This window comes from Equus caballus, chromosome 30 (assembly GCF_041296265.1).
Source record: "Equus caballus isolate H_3958 breed thoroughbred chromosome 30, TB-T2T, whole genome shotgun sequence".
NCBI lineage: Eukaryota > Metazoa > Chordata > Mammalia > Perissodactyla > Equidae > Equus > Equus caballus.
In genome coordinates, this window is record NC_091713.1 from 30,001,743 (window position 1) to 30,022,047 (window position 20,305).

Below are 20,305 nucleotides of genomic sequence, written 5' to 3' on the forward strand. Positions count from 1 at the left end.
GAGCTGTGGTCCTCTGACCTCATGAAATTCACACAAAAATCACCTTAGACACATCTACTTGGGAGAACTTTAACTTTAGCTCATGTCACAAAAAATTCACTGCAGTATAAACTATTTATGTAGGCCTCAACTTTTTAAATCTTTAACTTACCCTGAGTGTTCTATTATATACTCCGGCTTTTAACACATTTTTAAATAAAGTAGTAGAGCTCGACAATAGAAACAGCACAGAGCAAGAGGTCACAGTAGGGCTGGTCCAGAACCTTACGATAATTTGGTTTGAATTCCTCTGAAAGGGCACACATATTCTCTAGTCCATCCCGGCTCTTCCACTCCCTATTTCTTACACACAATCTGATTCACACATTCATGTTGCCAACATGATCCTGCAGCCACTTGACTTTGCAAACCCTGGACTAGAGAAGAAGTACTTTTCATAGTTTATACAAAAGAAGATGGTAGATGTCCAGAGGTACTAACGGTACTAAAATACCTTAAAGTACTGCATTATAAATTATACTCAATCGTCACTGAGTCATAGCTATAAGATAAATTTAAAAATTTTTAATGTGTTTTAGTGTTTATTAGTAATCAAGGAAAGAAGGGTTGAGAATGAAACTGTTGGTTCCGAAAGGGAAAGTGATATTAAGGGAAAAAAAGAAACTATAAGATAAATGCCCTGAGTGTGAAGAACTGAGAAAGAAATACATACAAGAATAAGATGAAGAGAAAAGCAAAATAACGAAGAAAGAAATCATCTTGGACTGGAGTATCAGAGAAGGTTTCTCTGTGAATGTGGAATTTTCATAGAGCTTTGAAAGTCTGTAGGACCTAGAGAACAGAAAAGGAAATTCATTCTAGGAAGAGAGCAGGGTATGAACCAAGGAACAAATTAAGATGCTATGCTCAAGAGACCACAAGCATGGTGGTTTGTATTAATATGGTTGTAGTCATAGCTTGGGGTAATTCGTTACCTTGTAAATCATTGACCTTGAGGAATTAGTAGTTTACCTTAGGAGTAAGAGATTTTTAATAGGGAAATAATAAAAATAGTGCTTCAGAAAAATGCAGTTTAAGACAATTTACAGGAAGGACTGAAGGTCGCTAAAAACAGAAACAAGATCAGCTAATGCAAGTATGGAATAATTAAGGGTAATGAATTAGTAGAGTAAATAAAACCACTATCTCACTAATATGCAAGTCAGAATTCCAGGAGTCAGGAAAGTAACTAAAAATAAAATAAGATTAAAAAGAATAACGGGTGGGGGGGGGCCAGGCCCAAATGATCTTATAGGCCAATTCTATCAAAATTTGAAGAAAGAGACCATACAAATTTTATATAAATTCTTCAGGACAAAAAAAGAGGAAATTTCAACTCATTTCATGAAGCCAGCATTACTCTAATACGAAAACTAGTCAAAGGCATTACAAGAAAGGGAAATTAAGGCCTATTTCATTCATAAATATAGGTGCAAACACTCTACACCAATACTACTGAATTAAATCCAACAGTGTATAAAAAAAGAATACATCATGGCCAACTGGGCTCATCCCAGATATGGAAGGATGATTTAATATTAGAAAAATTCATAAACATGACTGAACACATTAACCTATTAATAGAGGGAAAACAGAGGCCGGCCCAGTGGCACAGTGGTTAAGTTTGCACGTTCCCTTCAGCAGCCCACGGTTCACTGGTTCGGATCCCAGGTACAGACGTGGCACCGATTGGCAAGCTATGCTGTGTTAGGTGTCCCACATGTAAAGCAGAGGAAGATGGGCATGGATGTTAGCTCAGGGCCAGTCTTCCTCAGCAAAAAGAGAAGGACTGGCGGCAGATGTTAGCTCAGGGCTAATCTTCCTCAAAAAAAAAACCCCAAAAACTTAAAAGAAAAAAAAAAAGAGGGAAAATAAACATGATCATCTTAATAGATGCAGAAAAACCCTTGAAAAATTTTAATCCTTCCATAACAAAGACACTTAGTCAATCAATAACAGAATGTCCTTACCTGAAAAAGAACATTATAAGAAAAAGAAAAGAGTAAACATCATCCAAAATGGAGAAACAGTAAAAGCATTCCCTTTAAAATCACAATGATTTTATTGGAGGTGTTTAGCCAGGTAACTAACAAGGTAACTTTTCAGGTAACAAGACAAGAAAAATAAATTAGAGGCATAAGGATTCGAAAGGAGGAAATAAAACTGCTCTTATTTGATACAGTAGACTGAAAACCCTCCTCCCAAAAAAACCAACAAATATTAGAGATAATACAAAAGCGTAGCAAAATGACTACAATATTAAAACCCAAAAGTGAATTGCATTTTTTTTGTACCAGCAAACACCTACAAGATGTAATTGAAGAGAAGGCAATTTATAATTACAATAGAGATATCAAGGAATTAGGATAAATCTAACAAAAGATGTAAAAGACCTCTACCGAGAAAATTATGCAACATATTAAAGATAATAAAGAAGATCTAAATAGAGATACATACTATGTTCGTGACTTAATATCATGAAGATATAAATTCTCCCCATATTGATATATATATTCAATGCTATTCCAGTCAGAATTCCAACAGAATTTTTCATACAACTCGATAAGATGACTCAAATTTAAATGATGAACACAGGGCCAAGAATAGCAAGGATATCTCTGAAAAAGAGCAGGGAGGGGAGACATGACCTATTAGATATCAGAATTTATGAAGAAGTAAAGGAATTAAGATAGTGTGGCATTGGCACAGAGACATATTGATCAGTGGAACAGAGTACATTCCAGAAAATACACACACGCGTGCGCACACACGCATATGGAACTTCGGTGTACAACAGAGGCAACACGTCAGATAAATAAGGCAAACAACGAACGTTCGAGAAATGAGGCTAGAAACAAATGGTGATCTATATGGAAAAAGATAAAACTGAACCCCTATTTCCCATGATACACAATGCATTATGGACACAGATCTCAAAAATTAAAATTTAAATACACAGGTAAGTATCTTTTACAACTTCAGACAGATAATTTCTTTAACAAGATCCAAAAAACATTGGTTGTAAAATACAAAATTGTACTCAACAAAAGACACCCAGAAAAGGTAAAACAACAAGGTGTAAACTTGGAGAGGTAGTATCAAGAATAGATAAACAACTCCCACAAATCAAAAAGAAGGGCACAATTAACCCCATAGAAAAATAACTTAAAACAGGAATTTCCCAGAAGAAACACATATGGCCATTAAGCACACGAAGACCCTTTCATCATGATTAGTGACCCGGGAGATGTAAACCAAGACCAGAATGAAGCAGCATTTCAGAGTGAGCTGGCTGGCAAAAAAAAATTTTTTTGAGGAAGATTAGCCCTGAGCTAACATCTGCCAATCCTCCTCTTTTTGCTGAGGAAGGCTGGCCCTGAGCTAACATCCGTGCCCATCTTCCTCTACTTTATATGTGGGACGCCTACCACAGCATGGCATGCCAAGCGGTGCCATGTCCGCACCCAGGATCCGAACCGGCGAACCCTGGGCCGCCAAGAAGCAGAACGTGCACACTTAACTGCTGCGTCACTGGGCCAGCCCTTGGCTGGCAACAATTAAAAAGGCCTAACAATACCACATTTGGAGTGTGCAGCTACATAGTAACTCAGATATAGTTAGTGGGAGTGTAAACTGGAACATCTACTTCAGCAAACATTTGATAGTTCCTCCTAAAGCTGCACATTTATGCATCAGATGAAGCAGCTGTTCTATTTCTGGGTATAACAGGAGAAATTTGCACATGTATAACAGGAGACATGTACAAAAATGCTTAGTCACACAACCACAGTAACTGGTGGAAAACCCAAACGCCAGCCTACAGAAAGTAAGTCAACAAACCATAGCGTGTTCACGCAATTGATATTACACAGCATGCAAAGTAAGCGGACTGCTCTGAGGAACTACTTACGCGTGAATTTTGAACACTATAACATTAAGTCAAAGTTATGCCCCCCAAAATTACACAGAGCATGATACATTTCATCAAGTTAAAATTTTATATACACACACCCGTTTTTAGGATTACAAAAAATACACAAAAAGGAAAGCAAGGAAATGATACAGAATTCGACGTCAGGGTCACACTGGATGGAGGGAGGGAGGATGAGTTATGTTAGACAATGGGTGGGAGAGAAGGAAATAACAGTTAGGTGAAGTTTATTTGGGTGGTGAGTTCTTAGGTACTTACTATATTACTGAAAATAACCAAATAAATAAATAAATAAGTAAAAGGAGGCCATTAGCATGTCATCAATCAAGGACTATCATAATTCCATTCTGAGTACCCGAAGATGATTTTTTTAAGAAGGAAAAAAAGAAAAAAAGAAAAAGATGTCATCATTGATTGACATGTCTTCCTCCTCCCTCCCCACATCCAATCCACTGCACATCAAAGGTTTATCTCCCAAGTACTGTTCACATCTGTTCACATCTATCTCTACTACGAGTCTTTCATCCACCCTTGCATGGACTTGTGCAAAAGCCCCCATGTGATATCTAGTCTTACATCCTACACCACTCCCTCCTCCTCAAATGCATTCCCTACAGGGCAGCCAAGGCAGTCTCTTCTAAAGGAAAATCTGATCGTGTCCCCCTTCTTAAAACACTTCAATAACCTTCTATCACTCTTATGATTTGGACCAAGTCTCAACCACGGCCTAAAATACCCTGCAGGATCTGACCTCTGTCTGCATCTACGGTAGAAGGCTAATAGTTGTTCTCTAATATCCATCTTCTCCTTCTTCCATATGAATAGAGAACCCAAATTTATCTGGGTCCATGGCCACCTGGAACAAAGACAACTTTCCTACTCTCCTTTGATGCTAAGTACAGCCAGGGCTGAGTTCTGGCCAAAGAGAAGTAAGCATGTGACGCTGGCAAATTCTAGAAAATATCCATAAAGGGAGACGAGTGTGTTGTCCCCTTCCTGCTGTCTGGAGCGTGGAATTGAGATAAAATGGCTGAAACTCCAACAATCATCTTGGACCATGAAGTAATCTTTAGAAGAGAATCCACACAAAAAGGAACAAAAGAGCCTGCAATCTTGCCAGTTCTTGGATGTGAAAGAGAAACACTTCTATTTCTTGTAAACCACTGCTGCTCTGCACCTAACCGCACCTAATCCTGACTAACACACTGTCTGTACAGCTTCATAGCTCATGCCATCTCCTCCTTGCGCTCTACACTCCAGTTACACTGACCTTCTTTTAGTACATTTTACTAGTCTTACTCCCTTTTGCTATAAAGCTGTGTTAATCTAGGATGATCCTCAACCTCTTTCCCCCAATTAATACCTACTTAACCTTTCGATTTCAGCTGAATTGTCACTTGGAGAAGTTTTCTAAGTTCTCCCTGAAGAGTCAAGTCCCATTTTTATGTGTGCAGTAAACAATTTAATCTCATCCAGAGAGAGACCCGGCCTTTGCCCTCAGCCCCTGGGAGATGGTCTCTAAGCTCTTGAAAAGCCATGCCTTGTAAGAGTGTCTTTGTTTACCTGGGGGCTTTGGGCCACACAGTCTAACACTGTGACCTAGGGTGGGGTTTCGGGTTAACAGTATCAGCCCAACCTGCAGAGTTGACCTCAGTCAGCTACATGGGTGGCCAACCAGGTCTATGTGAGTGAGGCCCAATAAGCACTCAGGATGCCAAGAATCAGCTGAGATTCCCTGGAAATACTGTCACACATCACTGCCAGGAAAGTCAGCACCATCTGTGACTCTATACTGGGAGAAGACAACTGGAAGCTCTGTGCTTGGAACTTTCCCCAGGCATCTCTTCCCTTGGCTAAATTTAACCTGTATCTTTTCACTGCAATAAACCCTAACTGTAATATAACAGTTTTTGGAGAGGGCTATGAGTCCTTCTAGCAAATTTCAGAACCTAAAGGTGGTCTTAAGGATCCCCCAAACTTGCGACTGTCAGAAATGAGGATGGTTTTGGGGACCCTAAACTCTGTAGCTGGTGTTCAAAGTGAGGGTAGTCTTACAGATTGTTCTCAAACTTTGTAACATAGTTCTCCTTTCACTCCATGCAGTACTGATTGCCACTGTAATTCTGCATTTCAGTGATTAATACCAATCTCCTCCAATAAACTCCAAGTACCCTGAGGGCAGGGATCACGGCTGTTCATCATTTCCCAAGCACCTAGCACAGTCTCTGCCACACTGTAGGCACTCAATCATTCCTTCCTGAAAGACTGAACAGATGGAGTCAGACAAACCCAGCACACTGCAGCAGGATCTTAAGCAAATCAGACCTCAGCTTTCTCATCAGTAAAAGGGTAACAAGACGACAATGTTTTGTAGAGAAGCATTACCAAAATGTCATTCTTGGATCCTTATACATGAATTGTAATTACTGTAATGACAGTGTCTTTTCTCGATATTTTATTAACCAACAATCCACACACACACACACACACACACACCCCCAATCAGAGCAAATGATGAGCGTTAGACAGCCAGTTTTACCACCCTAAACTGATGCAGTTCCATCCATAAATACCAAAACTATACACTTAGTTAACCCGTAGAACTTTATCACAAATAAATATGATTTTTTTTTAAAGATTTTATTTTTTTCCTTTTTCTCCCCAAAGCCCCCCAGTACATAGTTATATATTCTCAGTTGTAGGTCCTTCTAGTTGTGGCATGTGGGACACCGCCTCAGCGTGGCTTGATGAGCAGTGCCACGTCAGCACCCAGGATTCGAACTGAGGAAACACTGAGCCGCCTACAGCAGAGCGCGCAAACTTAACCACTCGGCCACGGGGCCAGCCCCACAAATAAATATGATTTTAATCTACTTTTTTAAATTTCTGAAAATACTCCTAAGAGTCCAGAGACCCTGGATTGGAAACCATTACTATAAGCTCTTGAAGCCTAGAACCAAAGATTATATGTTTATGTAATATATACTACAAAGTTTCTAGCATAGGCTCATAGGAGGCATACACTAAAAAGACTGATAGATATTGCTGGAGAATTCCTGATCTGTCAGTTTAATAAGAACTGTTGCCATAATATAGTAGGAAAAAAATGATATTATTGGGAAATCACTAATCTGACATATTAATAAACACAGCAGGAATAATATAATACAAACAAAATATTTAATTACAGTGAAATGAAAATGTAATATGGAACTAGAAAAATATCAAGGGACTCCAGAAACTACAAATTCATACTCTAGGATCAGTTCTTTTCTTTATAGAATACTTTCTTACACCTTAAAAATATCCAGGCCTCTACACATCAGACATCATCAGCGTCCTAGTGAACTCTAGTGTTCTTTAATAGTAACAATCTTAGAGATGAAGAGTTCAGTCTACATCTGTTGGATATCTACCATGTGCCAAGGACTGTACACGAAAACAAAATCCCTGACTCTCAGATTTACAATTTAGTGTGCAAGAAATATAAACACGCATACACATACATGGAAAAGATCTGGAAGAATATAAATTGTTTTCAGCGGTTATCTCTGGAGTAGACATTAAAAAGAATTTTTATTTTCTGCATCATACAATTATAATGCTTAAATAGTTATAAGCATATATTCTTATACACCTTAAAAAATAACAGAAACTTTCTTTAGATGGAGAAATATCACCTGAAAGACTTTTAAAACTATCTGTTCCCTACTTTTTCTCTACTACCTAGATCTTGAAAATCACAAACTGTGGTTTTAAAATTATAATTATTGTATTGCAATGATACATAAGTACACAAATATTACAATATATAAATGGATTATCTGTGTTAGAGAAATAATTAGAAACTCAAAATGTTGAGCATTAAGAGATTAGTTAGATAAATTATAGGCCATTTAGACCAGGAGTACTTTTAAAAGAGGGAGTATTCTGATGTGATGAGGAGTATGCATTTCAGAGCTACCCCAGCTCTGCCACTGACTAGTTGCATAACTTGGGCAAGTTTCTTAACCTCTCTGGGACTCAGTTTCCTCATCTGTGAAACGATGAGGAAACTGTAAAACGACACACGGTTGCTATGAGAATGAGTTACTACAAAGAAATTAATAATGAAAAATAATATATACAAAAGTACCTAACAAGCCTTCAATAAATGTCAGCTAATACTGGTATGTGTACTGAAATAGGACAAAGTCAAACTTTTACCATTAAGAGAAAAAAGATGCAAAATATTTTGTATAATAATCCAACTTTCATTAAAAAACTTATAAGAACGTGTCAGAGAACGAACAGAAAATGTGGGAGGTAGTAAGGCATGCGGAATTGCAAACCTGGGTTTTACACTTGGGTTTAAATTCTGGATTTACCACGTGCTAGCTGTGTGACCTCAGGCAAATAAGTTAATTTTTCCAGGCCTCAATTTCTTCATCTGTGAAGTGAAGATAACATCCTCATAGGGTTGTTGCAAGAATTAAATAAATAATATATCTAACACAATATCTGACACACAACAAGAAAGGCAAACGTTGGCTATGTTGGTATTGCTATCATTATAGTTGTTATTAATAAGAAGAGACACGGTGTCTTATTCATCTTTATATCCTGAGTGCCTAAAACAATGCCTAGCATAAAGTGGGTGCTCAATGACCACTTGCTGATTAAATGAATGAGTCACACTGGTCAGAGTGGTTAGTAGAGATGGGGGGGATTATAAGGATATCCATCGCCATCACTCTCTATTTCCGTAATTAAAGTTCTGCTATCAGAAAAAAAAGCCTGACACTTTACACAATGATAAAACAATGTTTTCCTAACCCCTAAAGTAAAAAAGCAAGAATTTTCTAATTTCTCTAAAAACACTCAATTTTCAAAAGTTGGTGGAAAATGGAAAGAAGTAAAATAATAAGAGAAAAAGGGAACAAGTTACTAAGTGGAACAGCAAAGGCTTCATTTCAACGGCAGCAATGAGAATCAGCACTTTTATTTTTCTACCTTTCTAAAGGTCAAACAGATTATCCTAAGCAATTTTTTGAGTCTCAGAAATAACTGCAATTTTCAAACAAATAAAGCATATTTAGCTTAGATTTTAAACATGAATCAAACCTCTTTTATCATTCTCTCTTTCAGCTTTTCCAAACAACAGACCAGACATAGGGAGGCACCTAATAAGGTCAGTTAAACGTTTCACTGTACACGCTAGGACAGCAGTTCTCAAAGTGTGGTCCATGGACCCCTGGGAATTCCTAAGACTCTTTTCAAGGGGTTCGTGAGCTCAAAATTGTTTCCATAATAATTTCAAGACAGTTCTGGCCTTATTCCCTGCTTTCACACTTGCACTGACAGTACAATAGCAGCGGTGGGTGAAGTATTTCAGCATGAATCTAGGCAGTAGTATTAAACTGTTTCACTGACACACAGACACAGTTAAAGAAACAACAAAACGAAAAGGTCAGTTTTACTGAAGAATGTCTTTGATGAAGCAGTAACGGTTATTTTTATTAAATTTCAACCCCAGAGTCCAAGTCTTTAAGAGTCTGTTGAATGAAATAGGTTGTACAAATAAGGCATTTCTGCTGCACCAACACACGCTAGCCATTTCGAGGAAAGGCACTGGTGCGATCGTTGGAGGTGTGGGCTAGGTCAGCCGCTGTTTTCTAGGGACATCCTTTTCACTCGGAAGAACAAATGGCAGACAAACACCCTGTTCAGACAGTGTATTTGGCAGAAATTTTCTTGAAATTGAGAGAAATCAGTGTCACTTCAAGGAAAACACGATATAGCATTTGCTGTTCTGGATAAAATGTGAACTTTCAAGTGAAAACTCGAACTTTGTAAGACTTAGATCCACCGCTGTGAGTTTAATAGTTTCATGAAAATGACTTTTCTGATGACACCGATGGTGATATTAACAAACGTGACTTGTTGATAACGTATATAATCAAACAAGTCAACAGTTAGAAGACCTGCTTAAGTCAGCGAATTTTCAAAATAACCAATGCACGATATTACCCGATCCTCATGAGCAAAAGATTATTCGAAGAGCGAGACAAACCAAAGGATTTTAATATAACAAAGTTCACTGACGTGGTTTCAAATTTCACACAGCAACTAACCTGCAACTAAGCAACCTTTTTGGAGTTTTGATATAATATCAGAGAGTATCCATAATTCTCTGAAAAAGCTATTAAAATACTCCTCTCTTTGCAACTACAAACATGTGTGAGACTGAATTTCCTTCATGTAGTTCAACCAAGAACAAAACGAAACAAAATAAAAACATTGCAACAGACTGAATAAAGCCGTGACAGGAGAATCCGGCTGTGTACTATTAAGCCAGACATTAGACTGCAAAAATGTAAACAACGCACTCTTCTATTTTATTTTGTTTTGGTAAATATAACTGTTTTCCATTAAAAAATATGTTATTTATATTAACTTCTAATAAACTTACATTTATTTTTAAATCAATAAATAAACATTTTTAAATGTCTCAGTTTTAACGGCTAATATGATAAACATTGATAAATATAATCCACATAAACAGAAGCTCTTTGGGGAATCGCAATAATTTTTAAGATGTAAAGGGCTCCTAAGACAAAAAAGTTTGAGGACTGTGACACTAGAGACACACAGGCGGAGCAGAGTTCTGCTTATAAAAAGCATTTGCTCTCAAGACTTTCAAATATCCAAAAACCATACCTGCTTGGCAAAAAATATCGTGTCAAGTCTGGAGTCCTGAACCACAGAGCCTGCTGGTTCTTCTCCTGGCTGCCACTTGAAAAGAAAAATTAACCCATGAACTGGCCTACAAAATAAAATACAAATTAGTGACACCAAACCTTGCTGCTTGTATAACACATTGTCAGTATATTAAATTTTAGTCAGCTATTTAACAAATATAATGCAAATGAAGTAAATGAGAAATTTTCTTTTTGGTGAGGAAGATTTGCCCTTAGCTAACATCCGTTGCCAATCCTCCTCTTTCTTTTGCTTGAGGAAGATTAGCCTTGAGCTAACATCTGTGACAATTTTCCTCTATTTTGTATGTGAGATGCCACCATAGCATGGCTGATGAGTGGAGTAGGTCCACACCCAGAATCTCAACCCGTGAACCCGGGCCGCCTAAGTGGAGGGTATGGAACTTTAACCACTTGGCCACAGGGCTGACCCAGGGAAATTTTTTAAAGTTTCTATTGCTATTCATAGTCACTGAATGTTGCCTAAGATGAGGCTAATAAAACTTAAAACTACAACAGGGAAAACAGAATTACAATGAAAAATTTATTCTCAAGTCTGTAGATTATTCATTTCTACCCTATATCATCTCACTTAAAAATAGAAAATAAGAACATAAAAGTAGAAGCTGTTAACCCTAAATGGAATTCCAATACATATGAATAAAGTGCATGTGGGATGTTCACAGATAAATGGTTGACAGCATACATGTTATGAAATACAGGAAGTCACCTTCATATAATTATTGGATTCATGAACAATCATCAAACTACAGTATGAACGGATGCTGTCACCTCATGCATCACAAAGTCATCCACTTTGCTCCAGGAACTATTCTTGCCCACAAAACATTAAATCACCACCTCAGGATTCTCTCCAGTCCACCTTTCACAACTGCCTTCCAAGCAACAAAAGTCCTATCCTTTAAAGACAGTTCAAATGACGCATCTTTAATTAACCTTCCCTGATCATTCGGCCAGAAGCGATCTCTTATTCCATCTAAAGTGACTGCTTTTTTTGTGGACAAGGGGGAATCAGGGGGAAGCAAACTATCTCCTTCTTACTATTAAAAACAGTAGCCATATCCCTATGATCTCCATTTTCCCTTTTTTTTTTATGCTGTCTAAATCTCCATTTTCCCTTTTAAAAGCCTACTCCCGGGCTGGCCCGGTGGCGCAGCAGTTAAGTTTGCACGTTCCACTTCTTGGCGGCCCGGGGTTTGCGGGTTCGGATCCCGGGTGTGGACATGGCACTGCGTGGCAAAAAGCCATGCCGTGGCAGGTGTCCCACATATAAAGTAGAGAAAGATGGCCACAGATGTTAACTCAGGGCCAGTCTTCCTCAGCAAAAAGAGAAGGATTGGCAGTAGTTAGCTCAGGGCTAATCCTCCTCAAAAAAATAAAAAATAAAAAAAATAAAAGCCTACTCCTTGTCCCCATTGCAAGAGTCCAGGAACTCTCCCACCAGTGAAAACCCCCGTAGCCCTCCATTTGCAACACAGGATCAACACCTGAGGGCATGCAGCTTAGGGGTATGGAGAGGCCCAGAGAGAGGATTCTGGTCAGAAGGATGGGGGGAAGAGGAAGGCACTTCCTGGCATCTGCATTTGGAATCTGAACTGTAACCTGCCCAAGAAGCAATGTGATCATAACTAGACAAGTTCTGAAGTACTATTAATATACGTTATCTTCTAAATATGCTTTTGTAGACTGACCTATTATTCATGTTTTTTATATTAAAATGCATCCCATGTTTTAACTCTATCGAACTATAAGTCAATGTTGTAAAAAACCAACCAATCAGTACTTTGTTGATATGGAACTACAGAGACTTAGTTGTTTTGTTTGGTTTTGTTTTTTAAGATTGGCATCTGAGCTAACAACTGTTGCCAATTTTTTTTTTCCTGCTTTTTCTCCCCAAATCCCCCCAGTACATAGTTGTGTATATTTTCACTTGTGGGTCCTTCTAGTTGTGGCACATGGGATGCCACCTCAGCATGTCCTGATGAGTGGTGCTGTGTCCGCGCCCAGGATTCGAACCGGCAAAACCCTGGGCCACCAAAGCGGAGGGCGCGAACTTAACCACTCGGCCACAGGACCGGCCCCATACAGAGACTTAGTTTTTAATCCCTTACAGGTCACCTAGCTATGAGCCTCAGGTTCTTGGTTATAAAATGAGAATAATAATACCCGCCTCACAGGATTGAAAAAAAGACTTAAAGGAGATAATACTTAGCCCAGGGTAACCCAAGTAATATAAACACAAAAGTTTGCTTAGATACAGACATTATTTTTAACACAATTGAAGTTATACTTACTTTAATTTTTCAAAATTCTCAGGTTCTAAACTCCATATTTCTTCTACTTGAGCTCCTCGGCAACCTGAAATAAGAAATTCTTCCTTTAGAAAACCAAATAACTCATTTTTTACCATTAAATAAAATATTAGTTAAAAGAAATGCACAATTGGGGTAATAAGACATGGCACATTAAAATGGTAAAATTGATAGTTCACAGCCAAATCCTACCACTTCCTTTACTATTTCCTAAGTTACAATGGGAGTAGATTAGTTTTATAATTTAAAAAGTTCCAAGAGTTTATTTCCACAGAGGCACCACCCCGTGACTATTCCTTCTCAGTTCTCTCAACCTCTGGCTCTTCAGCCACTCTTGTCACTCAACTGCTGAGTTTCCCCAGCTCTGTCCTGGGCCCTCTTTTTTGCTGACTGTACACTTTTTTTTTTAAGTGGTAATAACTACCACTTAACACTGACTTTCATATCACATATTTAGTACTGACCCTTTTTTAAAATTACAATTCTGTATTTTCTGTTTTTAGAATTTTATTTTCAACTACCTTAGAGGCCCCTAAACATGCTCTTCCTCTAGGGTGAGGTTTTGCCCCCCAAGGAACATTTCACAATGTCTGGAGACATTTATACTGTCACTGTTGTCACCTGCGGGGGAGGGTCTTGGCATCTAGTGGGTAGAGGCCAGAGATGCTAAATATCCTACACTGCCCAGGACAGCCCCTGACAACAAAGAATTATCTGGCCCCAAATGTTAACAGCGCTGAGGGTGAGAAACTGTCCGCTAGTAGGATGTATCATAGCAATGGTGTACTGGTTAAGAGCTTAGCCTCCAAACTCCCAGGGTTTGCATCCTGGCTCCTCCACTTACTAGCTACGTGACCATTTAATTTAACCTCTCTGCTCTTCACACTCACAGAGCTGTTATGAGGAATAATGAGATAATTTTTTACATGAGATACATTTAACACAGTGTGTGGCACACTCTAAAGGTTCACTGAATGTTAGCCAGTAGGATTATCACAACACACAAAACAGCCATATTTACCAGTGCCTTCTATAAGTAATGTGCTTTAAACGCATTTTCTCTAATGCCGGCAAGACAAGTGTTATATGGAAGAGGTTTAGAGATGTTAAGTCGCTTGCCTAAATTCACTACAGCTAGTGTATGTCAAAAAGCTACTTAAAACCCACATCTGGTTCCAAAGTCTGGGCACTTTCTAATATTCCAGATTTTCAAGTGAGATCTACAGAAGCTTTAGACCACCTGCATAAATCAATGGTTTAAAAAAAAAGTTGGGTCAACCAACTACGTAACTTTGGGCATTCACACCACTACATGACTCAACAGCTTGCTAGACATTCACATTTAGTAAGGTGAAGAAAAAAACCTTACAAATGTGAACCTATATTTATGTGAGTGTCGAAAAGGGCATGAAAGGACACTAATGCAATTGTTAACACTGGTTACTGCTATTGGGAAATCAACTGTAAAAAGGCCAAATATGAAAACATTGTACAGGGGCCGGCCCCCTGGCTGAGTGGTTAAGTTCGCGCGCTCCGCTTCGACGGCCCAGGGTTTTCCCAGTTCGAATCCTGGGCGCGGACATGGCACCGTTCATCGAGCCATGCTGGGGAGGCGTCCCACACGCCACAGCTGGAAAGACTCACAACTAGAAGTACACAAGTATGTACCAGGGGGATTTGGGGAGAAAAAGGAAAAATAAAATCTTTTAAAAAAGAAACAAACAAAACATTGTACATATCATAACAAAACAACAACAAAAACCCACTGAATAAAAGTGCCCCAAAATCTTTTGAACAGGTGGAATTTCAAGAGGTGACACCACTTAAATAACCTTAAGTTTAACACATACACATCTCTTAGTGTAAGGAAACCATAGTACTCAACTGTTAGCATCTATCTCCTTAGCTACATCAATATCTAATAATCCCCTTATGTACGTTAAATTTCAAATAATGCATGGTATAATGGAAAGACAAATCAGCAATGAGTCAAGAGACCTGGGTTCTACTCCCAGCATTGCCTTCAAGTTCTTAACCTTGAGCAAGAACATAATGTCTCTGAGCCTGACTTTCCTCACGTATAAAACCAGCTTCATCCAATCCACACAGTTCTTGTGATGTCCAAGTTATCAAACACTAAACACAAAGAATCACTTAATGCAGACCCCCCCAGTACATATTAAGCAAAAAGTTGGGTGGGAGGAGGCTTTAAAAAGTTACGAAATGTCAGAATTTAACAAATACCTTTATGTGCCAAGCATAATACTAGGCTCTGGCAAGGTCAGAAAATAATACACTATTGTCATAATACTTAACTTCACAATCTAGTAGAAAACAAGCACACATACAACTCACAGACACTGCAGCATCATAATCTGCATATGAAAGGTACATGGGAAAGCCTTCTGCAAGTTGAGATAGAAGAGATCATTACTATCTTTGCTGATGAGAAAAACTGTCATGGCTGGTTGAACTGAGTCTTACATAGGATGACCATATAATTTGTCATCCCAACCAGAACACTGTTCCAAAGTGAAAGGGAGTCCTAAAATTAAGATGTGTTTTGAAATATTTACGTAACGACTAACACATTTGTATTATGATTACTGGTGGCTGTATAAGATAGTTCTCTTCAAAAACTAATTTCAAAAATAATTTTTTAAATAATCTACCTAAAGTCTTTCTCCTCAAGAAAAATATCCTGGTGGGGCTCTCTCAAACTGTTGGCAGTGCCTTAAATTTCATTGTTCACTAGGTATGCTATCTTCCAACAGTTCTGATGACAATTCGATTGTCATTTCCCTAACCTTGCCAACAAATCTACCAGAAGTAGCAACAGGCATGGCCCCAGCTTCTGTATTTCCCACAAAATGGCCCCAGATATCTTCCCCAACCCCATTCTCAGTCATTCCATGGCATGGACAAATGACACTTAGCTGGTGATGTGACCATACAGGAAAAACTGGGTTCTCAGCCCTTAGGCAATCTCTCCAAATACAAGGACTAGACTCAATTATTTGAAATGAACAGAGAGCCCTAAGTTGGAGGCATTGTTAACTTGTACCCCTAATGAGTACCCCTAATGAGTCTCATTTTGGGGGCCCCAGCAATTATAAGCAACACTTGCTTCTGGGGGTGCCATGTGCACCATCATAACTATACTTTTATTTCTTGTGTGAAAGCCAGGCATTAATTTGCCTCTCCTCAAAACAAGGTGACATGCACCTTAGGAGCAGTCACAACAGATCTTCATGTTAAAGAAACACCACATTGGCCCCAACAGTCACTCAGAGCTGCCTCAACTCATGGGCCAGAGTTGTTGTGGATGTCGGAATTCTGCAAGACTTCCCCCTTGCAGGCCCAGGTGGAGTCCGAGCAATCACTCACACCCCGCTGTACCTGGGTTAATGCCTTAAGCCAAGAAAGGTCAACACAAAAACCTAAGGAGAAAGCTACCTGGCTTTGTAATGTCAACACGACAAGAGATAAATTAGACAGATTTGGTACCAGCCCTGTGGGTCAGGTCAGATTAATTAGAATAGCTGAGGAAAAGGCATATTTTTGTGGAAAGGATGGATTTTTATCAGAAGATAATTTTCAATAAATTTCTCCTGTTTCTGCTTATCTTCTGAGAGGAACTAGCAGATGTGCTCTGGACTGTCTTTTCTAGGATGTTAGTATAGTAAACAGACTTGAAAGATAAGAGATGGTGTCTCCCTCTGGGGTAGAGGGAAGACTTATTTGCTGGCCATAACAGTATCTCTCTAGAGCCAAAGATTGAGGTTTGCTAGCAATCTCTGTATAAAACTGGGAGTTCCGTAAGTTCAGAGCTCCTCAGCTTTGACACAGACTCATGTATGCAGCATCCACCTGGGTCCACCTCCACTCCCACGGACTCAGAGGACAAGAGAACCAATGCAAACATGAATCTCCTGCTGCCTATGGTGCCGTGAGTAATACAGTCCTTTATCTCTAACATAAAAGTTGTCCACCAGCATCTATAACACAGGCTAACTTCTTAGCTGGCAAGCAGAGTAAAATCTAACACTTCATAATTTTTAACAGACGCTGGATTTTGTCAAGTGCTTTTTGTAACTACTGGGATAATCGTATGGTTTTTCTTGTTTAACGGTTTTTTTGTTAATACGGTGAATTACACTGAATCTCAAATGCTGAACCAACCCTGAATTCCCGGAATAAACCCGACTCAATCATGATATATTGTCCATTTAACATATTATTGGACTTGATTTGCTAAAATTTTGGTTAGAATTTTTGCATCTATTTTGATGACAGATATAGGTCTGTAGTTCCTTTTCTTGTAAGGTCTTCATCTGGTTTGGGTGTTAGGATAACGCTGGCTCTCATAGAATGTGTGGGAAGTAATCTTTCCTCTCCAATTTTTTTGGAAAAGTTTGTGTAGAACTGGTATTAATTTCTTAAATATCTGATAGAATTTACCAGTGAAGCCACTTTGGCTAGAGTTTTCTTTGTGAGAAGACTTTAAATTAAAATTAAAATTTAATAAATCTAAGGCTATCCTTGTTATCTATATTTCTTCTTAACTGAGCTTTGGTAATTTGAATCTTTAAAGGAAGTTGTACGTTTCATCTAAGTCATCAAATTTATTGGCACAAAGATGTTTAGCCTATTCCCTTATTATCCTTTGAATATCTGTCAAATCTATAGTGATAACGTCTCTCTTATTCCTGATAGTGGTCTTTTGTGTCTCTTCTTTTTTTATCAGCCTGGCTAGAGGCTTATCCATTTTATTGGTCTTTGAGAAACCAGCTTTGGCTTCATTGATTTTCTTCACTATTTTTCTCTTTTCTGTTTCACTAACTTCAACTCTCATCTTCATTATTTCCTTTCATTTCCTTACTTTAGGTTTAATTTGCTCTTCTTTTTCTAGTTTCTTGAAGTGAAAGCTGGTATTACTGATTTGTTGTAGGAAAAGTAAATCCAGTCCCTGTTACTCCTTCCTGGCTGGAAGCAAAAGTTTACAGCTTCTGTTCTTAATTGGCAGACTATCACAGTTTGTTTCGGTGTATTTATGAATTATGCATGCACTATACCAATTAAAAGTATAGTTCTGCTCCATCAGTTTCTTAATTTAACAGAACTTTGTTTTACCATGATGTTATAGTCCAACAAAATTTGTATTTATATATTCACTGGGAACCCACAAATAATTTCCCCTCCGATGAAGAAACTTCTACAATAAATTTACAATAGCATTCATAATACAATAAGATGTTTCATTTTTGAAAGAATGAACTTCCAAAAGGTTCTTTAAATCCATAAATTGGATGAGGAAAAAACCTGGAAATAATTGGAATAAACTTATTTTCTCTTTGAAGCATCTGACAATGATATACAACTACCATCGCTAAACTTCCTGCAAAGTTCTTCTGCTGGTGGAGCCAGCCATTAATAGCTATTGCCTCACTTTTCATACGTGCAGGTGCAGAAGGTGGATTTACCTATCACTCTCTTACACATGACTTTATTTAAATCACTTCCAATTTCAAGTTTTCTGCACATATGAGATTGAAACAACAGCTGTTAATGGAGAGGATTAATTTTAAAATAAAGAAACTTGCCTAGTACAATATTTCTTAAAGTTAACTTTAATACATCATAATAGTTATGGCTTTGAAGGTAAATTTTATAGCTAAATCTGCAGACATGTCACACACAGCATATGTCTAAAACTGAACCCAATTTGTCGTGCATCAAATCTATTCTTCTCTTGTACTTCACAAGCCACTCAAGCTAGAAATAGAGTCATTTTCACCTCTTTCCCTACATCCAGTCAGTGGTCCAGCTGATTTAAATACAGGAAAATTATGGAATCCACTTCCTCCTCTCTAACCCACTACTTCATGTCAAGCCAACCAGCTCACAGACTCCCAGCTTCTCTCACTTCATTCCAATCCACCCTGCACACTACACATAGAAAACCTTTTTTAATCATAAAAATGTCATTTCAGCATTCAAGTATCTTTGACAGTTAAATCCCCAGTGACTACACAGCAATCCAAATTGTACAACATGACATACAATCTGGCCTCAGTTTATCTTTTCAGCCTCAGATTCAACTACTCCTCCAATCTATTCCATTACATTTCAGACACTTGGCTATACTTTAACATCACTGCTACTTAGGTTTTTTCTTCTGTCTATGCTCTTCCACGACCTGTGTTCCTGTAACACTTTGCACATACTCTAACACAGTAATAATTATAATATAACATAACCAGAATACACCATATTATAGTTTGATTGGCAGTTCTTTAGAACAGCAGTCATGCTTTATTCACATTAAAATTTCAAACCCTACCAGTGTGCCTGAGATATAGCAGGTGAACAATACTTGCTTGATAAATGATATTCCAAATATTCAGCTATGTACAATAAACAGTATCTATACCAATGATTAATTTTCACCCCGAGGACAAGTTTTAACACAATCTCTAGAATTAATAACACTTAAGGAAATACAACAGAGAAAAAAATTACTGCCCACAGAAGAGGCTGGGAACAAGAGGGACAGGAAAGGATAAAAAAGTGAAAGATGATTACTTAGGCTGGAACACAACGAATACAGCCAAAAAGCAATTATGAGGCAAGTATGTGGCCTCTGGTCCATAGCGCTAGCTCAAGAAAACACATTTCACCGGAAGCTGAAAATGAGCAAGGGGCGGAACTAGCCAAGTGGCCCGTGGCTCCCACGCAATCAGCGCGTGTGGCCACCCGCAGGGCTATTTCGCACTCAAGATGTCCTGCTTTGAATAACCAGACTCTCGGGTTCCCGGGCGGCGTGGCCTTGAGACACGCCATCCTCGAGAAGGCACACCCTGGCGGTGCCGGCAGGACTGATGGCCGAGCCACGCACCTGGGCACACCTGCCCGGGATGGGGAGCGCTCCGCAGAGAACCGGCGGTCGGAAGGGAAAGATAACGCGCGTACGGGGTCAGGGGAGGGTGGAGGCTCCACTCAATGAAGCAAGTAATTGACGGCCGAATCCCGAGGATGCGGCAGCACACCCGACAGACGCGGTCCCTGCCCTCGTGGTGTGGCTCTCCCTCAACATCACTGCGGAAACGCGACGGCCCGGGACCAAGAAGGCGCGGGAGCCCCGCATCCTCCCTCCCCGACTCCAGCTGTCCGGAGTCGCCTCCCTTCAGACCGGGTCGGCGGTGGCCGCAGGGGACCACTCCGTGCCCAGCTTGGGCCTCCTCCCGTGACCCCTCCGGCCCAGG

General features: G+C 39.0%; 1 protein-coding gene across 7 annotated transcripts in view; it reads right to left on the reverse strand.

Annotated features, from left to right (window-relative positions):
• UCHL5 (ubiquitin C-terminal hydrolase L5) overlaps positions 1-20,305 on the reverse strand; it is a 40,958-nt gene that overhangs the window by 19,765 nt on the left and 888 nt on the right. For all 7 annotated transcript variants that reach the window (XM_070255775.1, XM_070255773.1, XM_070255774.1 and 4 more), the window contains exons 2-3: positions 13,023-13,086; positions 10,670-10,775 (exon numbers count right to left, since the gene is read on the reverse strand). Coding sequence is in view for 3 of the 7 variants with exons in the window: in XM_023632618.2 (XP_023488386.1) it covers positions 10,670-10,775; positions 13,023-13,086 (170 nt within the window). In the remaining 4 variants the exon portion in view is untranslated. The remainder of the gene's footprint in view (positions 1-10,669; positions 10,776-13,022; positions 13,087-20,305) is intronic.